Source organism: Phacochoerus africanus, chromosome 3 (genome assembly GCF_016906955.1).
Source record: "Phacochoerus africanus isolate WHEZ1 chromosome 3, ROS_Pafr_v1, whole genome shotgun sequence".
In the NCBI taxonomy this organism is placed as follows: Eukaryota; Metazoa; Chordata; class Mammalia; order Artiodactyla; family Suidae; genus Phacochoerus; species Phacochoerus africanus.
In genome coordinates, this window is record NC_062546.1 from 95,592,492 (window position 1) to 95,600,007 (window position 7,516).

General features: G+C 51.4%; 1 protein-coding gene and 1 long non-coding RNA gene across 2 annotated transcripts; one reads left to right on the forward strand and one right to left on the reverse strand.

Annotated features, from left to right (window-relative positions):
* Positions 1-755: 755 nt before the first annotated feature.
* On the reverse strand, positions 756-3,063 carry LOC125123036 (uncharacterized). Its single transcript, XR_007133961.1, has 2 exons — positions 2,583-3,063; positions 756-1,752 (listed from the first exon to the last, which is right to left on the reverse strand). It is a non-coding gene; the product is annotated as an uncharacterized LOC125123036 (long non-coding RNA).
* Positions 3,064-4,717: 1,654 nt separating this feature from the next.
* On the forward strand, positions 4,718-6,734 carry TMEM185B (transmembrane protein 185B). Its single transcript, XM_047772181.1, has one exon. It carries the CDS (start codon positions 5,170-5,172, stop codon positions 6,223-6,225), a length of 1,056 nt encoding a protein of 351 aa, XP_047628137.1. The 5' UTR covers positions 4,718-5,169; the 3' UTR covers positions 6,226-6,734.
* Positions 6,735-7,516: the final 782 nt, after the last annotated feature.

A 7,516-nucleotide genomic window follows, 5' to 3' on the forward strand; every position in this document is an offset into this window, starting at 1 on the left:
AAAAAGCAAAAAAAAAATTTTTTTTATTAATGTCCCTTTTTGCCCCAGTCATCCACCTATGGCACACTATTTTGGAACTGATGCCAGGTGAGAACAGAACCAAGGATTATCTCTATATGATAGAAAACTCTTGGCTGAGTAAATTCATTGTGCACATGAGAATGGAAAAGAAAACTAACATGGTCCAACTGTTGAAAATATTCTGGTTGTGCCAATTTTATTTATTTATTTATTTATTTTGTCTTTTGTCTTTTGAGGGCCACACCCGACGCATATGGAAGTTCCCAGGCTAGGAGTCCGATCGGAGCTATAGCTGCCGGCCTACACCACAGCCACAGCAACATGGGATCTGAGCCGTGTCTGTGACCTACACCACAGCTCTCGGCAACACTGGATCCTTAACCCATTGATTGAGGCCAGGGATCAAACCCACAACCTCACAGCTCCTAGTCAGATTTGTTAACCACTGCGCCAGGGCAGAAACTACCTGGTTGTGCCAATTTAAATGCAAACTACTGTTTTCTGAACTGCTTACCATTTGTTTAAGCAAAATCCTTAATTTGGGAAGTTGCTCGCCCACAGCCACAAATAAGAAATTAGATTGAATTAATAAAGTTGAACTGTATTTGGATGCCTCAAATTAAATTCTCCCAGGGTTTTGTTTATGGTTTTGTAACATTTGGAGGTAATTGTGATCAACCCCAAATAAACCACAGACTCCACACGCACACTTGCACACACATCAAAAACTGTCCTGGTTTTTTCACTGATTTAATCTTATGCAGCCTAGTACTTGAGTCTACATTTGATTTGGGCCTTTTTACCTCTTCATCAATGTAAATTCTTCACCTTTGAGGAGTTTTCCAGACCAAAAGCCTTTGACCAGCTGCCATCAACTGCAGATTTGCACTGACCCTGTTTCTGCAGAGACGACAAAGAAGATGAAACAAAAATACTAGACTTTATGTATTAAGCACCCCTGGGATATTAATCTCGTGAATCTAGCATGTGTACTACTGCATTGCAGGTCAGGACAGATGCTTGACACACCTTCGTGATATGAATATGCCAGTAGAGGAAAAGCTGCTAAACACAAGCCTAAGTCTCAAGGGACCCCGATCAGAGTCCAGCTCTTCAGTGGGGCCTGGACACCAGCTGGGCCAATGGCAGGGCTCAGGAGAAAGCTGTGGTCACAGAGTTGGGGCTCACCTGGTCTGGTTTCCCCATCTGTGAACTGAGGGTTGTGCCTCTGCTGCAGCCCCTCAAAACGAGCTTCAGATGATGTCTCGCTTTGAAATATGGAGCTCAGCACAAGCATGAGGGGCTGGTGGGCTCGTGTGGGGCCCAGAGACTTCCCCTTGAAAACCCAACACCTCTGGGCTTTGGATGAGCTGCTTTGCTCTGCTGCTCAGCCCAGGCCTACAATGCCACAACAGCTGCCTCCTTTCTGCCCACCCCTGCTTCCTGGATACACTCACTGTGCATAGGTCTGTGCTAGAAACTGCAGATACAGAGATGAAAGATGGGGTCCTGCCCTTGGGAACCACTGTCATCTTGGGACAGCCAGGTGAGCAGAGAGAGGATCTCAATGCCCTGGGATGTGAGCACTGGGCCTGACCACACAACCGGGGGGTGGGGGAGAACCTCACAGCTGGAGAGGGAGGGGAAAAACACCTGGAGCTCCACGGTGGCCTAGTAGGTTGAGGATTCAGCATTGTCACTGCTGTGGCTTGGGCTCAATCCCAGGAACTTCTGCATGCCACAGCCAGGAAAAATAAAAGAAAGAAAAAATAAATAAAAGAGAAACAGTAGCCACCGAAAGGACAGAATAACTAAGCACATTCTGAGTTTTTCATACATGGTTTCATTTTGCATTACAGTTGTGTGAGGTTATCTCCACCACACAGATGGGGCTGGAGGCTGCTTAGCTGCCAAATTCACAAAGCTTGGAGACAGCAGCATCAGGATTGAGGGGGTCACAGGGCAGCAGGGTGCTGAGGCTGGCACAAAGGGCCAGGTGGTCTATGGTGTCCTGGTGAAAAAGCTGACCTAAGCCAATCTAGATGGGTCTGAGAAGGCCAGTGTCCCTGGGCTTTCTGTACAGGTCATCCCTCTACCCCTAGCCACCTACTTTGGGGATTTGCAGTGAGGGGATTCTGTCTACTGGGGCCAGAAGACCATGGCCTGGTCTAGACTTCTGCCTTCATTCCAGCTCCTCCAGGGAACTGATTGTCTAGCTGAGCCCAGTGTAATCACATGAGTCCTTAACAAGAGAAAAGTCAGGCAGAGGAGAAGTGCAGCTGAAGGGGCAGTCAGAGATTTGAAAGTGGGAGAATGCAGCACTGGCGGCTGTGAAGGGGGCCCTAGGCCAGGAGATGTGGGCGGCTGAGATTTATCCCCGGCTGACAACCAGCAAGGACAGGGGAGACTCAGTCCTCCAGCCCCAAGGCAATGAAGTCCTGCCAAGCTAAACCAGCCTGGAATAAGATTCACATCAGTGCCTCCAGCAGGGAACAAGGCCCTTGGTGAGACTCAGGCATAAAACCAGCTGAGCTCAGCCTAAGCCCAAACTTCGGACTCACCAAAACTGTGGGATGAAACGTGGGCGTGGTTTTAAGCTCTCCTTGTGGCAAGTTGTTAACAGCCGCAACTGAAAACTAAGAACAAATACGTGAGCTCTCTGAAGACAGATGGCCCTGGCCTGGGAGGGAACAGCACAGGGCTTGCCATGCTGGCAGTGAGGACTGCGTCTGGCTGTGGGTTCCATGTACTCAGAGCCAGTGGGGAGGGAACTACTGAGCCAGGGCAGAGTCACTATCATGAGTAGGCTCAAATTTTTCTTCTTCTTTTTTTTTTTTTTTGTCTTTTTATGGCTGCACCTGCGGAAGCAGGCTCTGACCTCCCTTGGGAGGAGGACAGCAAAGATACATGAGATTGTGACAGTCCATCTCAAGATTCCCCTCCTGGGAGTTCCCGCTGTGGCTCAGTGGTTAAGGAATCCGACTAGGAACCATGAGGTTGCAGGTTCGATTCCTGGCCTTGCTCAATGGGTTAAGGATCTGGCATTGTTGTGAGCTGTGGTGTAGGCCGCAGACGTGGCTTGGATCTGGCATTGCTGTGGCTGTGGCGTAGGCTGGTGGCTATAGCTCCGATTAGACCTCTAGCCTGGGAACCTCTATACGCCATGGGAGCGGCCCAAGAAAAGGCAAAAAGACAAAAAAAAAACAAAAAAACAAAAAAAACTCCTTCCTGGATGAGAACCAGATGCGTGTCTGGAGGTGCTCTAGATGCGTGGGAAACAGGCTCCAAACTTCCATCTTGGCCACCAAGCTGGCAGCAAAGGCCCCGAGGTCATGTGGCTTTAGGGAGGATCCTGGGGAGGATTTCTGAGTGTCCTAACAGGGGCCAGAAGAACTGGCTCTGCCACCACTTCCCTGGGGAGCTGCCAGCAGGTCCCCCACCCCCAGGCTTTACTTTCCAAAGTGTGGTGACTTTTTTTTTTTGACTGCGCCAGCATATGAAAATTCCTGGGGCCTGAACCTATGCCACAGTAGTAACAACATGGGATCTTTAACCCACTGAGCCACCAGCGAACTTTCTTTAAATGCAAAGTGTTTTCCATGTGTTGATTCACTGAATCCTCAAAAAACCCATTTCAGTAACTGGACTGGTAGAGTTATTTTTTTGTTTTTGTTTTTATTTTGCTTTTTAGGGCCGCACCCACAGCCCTATATGGAGGTTCCCAGGCTGGGGGTCTAATCGGAGCTGTAGCTGCCTGCCTACACCACAGCCACAGCAATGCCAGTTCCGAGTCGTGTCTGTGACCTACACCACGGCTCACGGCAACACCAGATCCTTAACCCACTGAGCAAGGCCAGGGATCAAACCCGAAATCTCATGGTTCCTAGTCGGATTCGTTTCCTCTGAGCCATGACAGGAACTCCCACGCCAGATTTCTTGACCTCTTGGCCCTTGTCCCACTATTGTTCTGTCACAATCAGACTGAGGCGGGGGCAGATAAGGGTTAGGAACTTCAAGTGGGGAGCCCAGAATCTGAATCTCCATTCTGCTTCTAACCCTACTGTGACCTGGAGCAGGAAGCACCTGCTTGCTGGGTCCAGTTTCCTCACCCGCTCCTGGAACTTTTGGGAGGGGCCCTGCAGGGTCTAACACCCTCTCAGCACCTTCTCATCCTCTCTGGGCAGGTGTGAAATTGCAGTGGTAGCCAGGCACCCTGCCTCCGCCATTTCACAAGCAGCCTGAGAACTGCCAGTGCCCCACCATGTCGAATTCGGCCCCAGAAGCCATCTGTTCCAGGCACTGGGCTCCACCCTACCCAGTACACCGACTGCACGCACCAGCCCCTTCCGCCGCACGAGGTCAAGCCCACTGCCTCATGTCTCGTGCACACACACGTCTTCACATTTGCACACCCACTCTGTGCATTCCTAGTTATAGCACCTGTTCGCTCGCTCACAAACTCCACATTCGCCCGTCCACCCGCCTCGCTCGTGCCCACGCGGTTCCCCCGCTCGGGTCGGCTGCGCTGGAGCCCCAGTCGGTTGCCGAAGAGGGTGGGGCACCCGCGGCCGGCCGCGCTCCACCCACTCTCGGCCCCGCCCTTTCCCCACCTCCTGCCTGGGCCCTGGCCCGCCCATATCCGCGCCCAGCCCCGCCTCTTGCCTGGGCCCCGCCTCCCGCCTGGGCTGGCCCAGAGGATGTGAGCTCACTCCCGCCTCCCGGCTCGCAGCGCCGTCCGGAAGCGTCCGCCCGAGGTGGCCGCCAGCTCGTTGCCAACGGGCCGGCCGGAGTCGCCCGTCCCGCCCTTCCCGGCGCCACACGCAGTAGCTGCTTTCCAAATGGGTACGCAGTGAAGGCGGGCGGCCGCGGGGCCCAGGCAGCGCCGGGCTCCGAGACACTTCGTCCTCCGGGCCCGGCGGGTCGCCTGGAGACCGCCGGCGCGCACGCTACGCCCATCGCGTTTCCGGCCGGGCCACGTGACCAGGCGCGCACGTGTTCCGGCCTCTCGGCGCCGCAGGCCGGAAGCTCCTCCTGCAGGGCTCAGGGCTGTTTCCCACCTGGGTCTGACGCGGGCCGGGCCGGGGGAGGCGGCGGGCTCCGGAAGCAGCGCAAGCGCGGTGGCCCCAGGTTGGGGGCAGCAGCCTCGCTATGAACCCCAGGGGCCTGTTCCAGGATTTCAACCCGAGTAAGTTCCTCATCTACGCCTGTCTGCTGCTCTTCTCCGTGCTGCTGCCCCTCCGCCTGGACGGCGTCATCCAGTGGAGCTACTGGGCTGTGTTCGCCCCCATATGGCTGTGGAAGCTCCTGGTCCTTGCCGGCGCCTCGGTGGGCGCGGGCGTTTGGGCGAGGAATCCCCGTTACCGCACCGAGGGTGAGGCCTGTGTGGAGTTCAAGGCCATGCTGATCGCCGTGGGCATCCACCTGCTGCTGCTCATGTTCGAAGTCCTAGTCTGCGACAGGGTGGAGAGGGGCACCCACTTCTGGCTACTGGTCTTCATGCCGCTCTTCTTTGTGTCTCCCGTCTCCGTGGCCGCCTGCGTATGGGGCTTCCGGCACGACAGGTCCCTGGAGCTGGAAATCCTGTGCTCTGTCAACATCCTGCAGTTCATCTTCATCGCCCTGAGGCTGGACAGGATCATCCACTGGCCGTGGCTGGTGGTGTTTGTGCCGCTCTGGATCCTCATGTCCTTTCTCTGCCTGGTGGTCCTCTATTACATTGTCTGGTCCCTCCTGTTCCTGCGTTCTCTGGATGTGGTTGCCGAGCAGCGAAGAACACATGTGACCATGGCCATCAGCTGGATAACGATCGTCGTGCCCCTCCTCACTTTTGAGGTTCTGCTGGTTCACAGGCTGGACGGCCACAACGTGTTCTCCTACGTCTCCATATTCGTCCCTCTTTGGCTGTCATTAATCACTTTAATGACCACAACATTTCGGCGAAAGGGGGGCAACCACTGGTGGTTTGGTATTCGCAGAGATTTCTGCCAGTTTTTGCTTGAAATTTTCCCTTGTTTAAGAGAATACGGGAATATTTCATACGATCTACATCATGAAGATAGTGAAGACGCTGAAGAAACGTCATCTGTTCCAGAAGCTCCTAAAATCGCTCCAATGTTCGGAAAGAAGGCCAGGGTCGTGATAACCCAGAGCCCTGGAAAATATGTTCCCCCACCTCCCAAGTTAAATATTGATATGCCGGATTAAACTCGTTGTCGGTGGGGGAGTGCCCACGAGTGGAAAAGAAACCATATACACCCGAAGTCCACCTTACTTTGGCCTCTTTGCTCATCCATCCCAAACTTGGAACTGATAACAGGCTCCAAACATCATTTCATGCCTTGTTGGAGATCGATGCCTACCAGTGACTCATCAGTATTTCATCAGAGATGTGGGAGGTTATTTTACCCTATAGTGGTGGGTGTGCCTGTGCGCGTGCACGATGTGCGTCCCGGTATGAGGCGCTTGTCTCCAGGTTGCTGCTGCAGAACCAGCTAGAGCTGTGCATTAAATTGTTTTAGTAGGTCTTCAGATGGGCTCAAGACACAGCTAGGGCTTTTTTTTTTTTTTAAGTGGTACTATATACCTATCAAAAGTATTGTTTTGAAAAGTATTTTTATACACTGCTGGCCTGAAATTGTATTTCAGATTGTGCCTGTTGTGACGTAATCAATAGCAAATGTAAAGCCTTCTCCTTCCCACCACTTGCACATAAACCTCATAGTTGTTACTTTAGGTGTTCCTCCTGTTAAAATAGTTTTTTCTTTAGGCTTTACTGATACAGGTTTTGAGTAGCCTCAGAGGTGAATTTTTCTAATGCAGTGAATCCATACAGATGTGATATTTATATGAATATTTTAGCCATGTAATATATTATGTTGAATTCTAGTTCTGTGCAGTAAAGTGTATTATGTTAAAGTATTTTTTTAAGTTTATATGTGAAGACACATGTCTATTGCAGATGTTGTTAAAGATTGCTTAAAACATTAATATGTACCTGGTCTGGGGTCTTATTAAAGTTCTAGGCATGAATATAGGGATTGAAAAATCCCAAGGATCTGAATATTCAGGTGTTCCAATGCCTCGGGCTGCAGAGTTTTAAGGTCTCTCTTGGGAGGAGCCACCATCCTTTGGGAACAGGTGACATGCTCCAGGGTGGCACCAGACCATAAAGTGTAACTGTTACTTAGCACCTTGAATTTTTCCACACAGGCAAGTACATCTCTTCACGAACAACTAAAAGAAGCAGCAAGTGGTTTGTCCATTTCTAAGAATCTTAGACTATTAATTGGCCATAAAGTAAAGTGGTATTTATACTTGTCACTGGAAAGCCAGAGAGTGGCCTTAACCGAAAATGGCTAACAGGATCAAGTATTATTTTAAGGTCCAAACTTTTTGATCTGTCAGAAACAGGTTATTTTTAAAATAAGTACAATGTTGCTTTAGGTACTGGTGGTAGCCAGGGGATCAGAAGGGCACAAACCAGATCCTGGAAGGG

Coding starts and splice junctions, on each gene's coding strand:
- TMEM185B (XM_047772181.1), top strand. CDS start 5,170: ATGAACCCCAGGGGCCTGTTCCAGGATTTCAACCCGAGTAAGTTCCTC.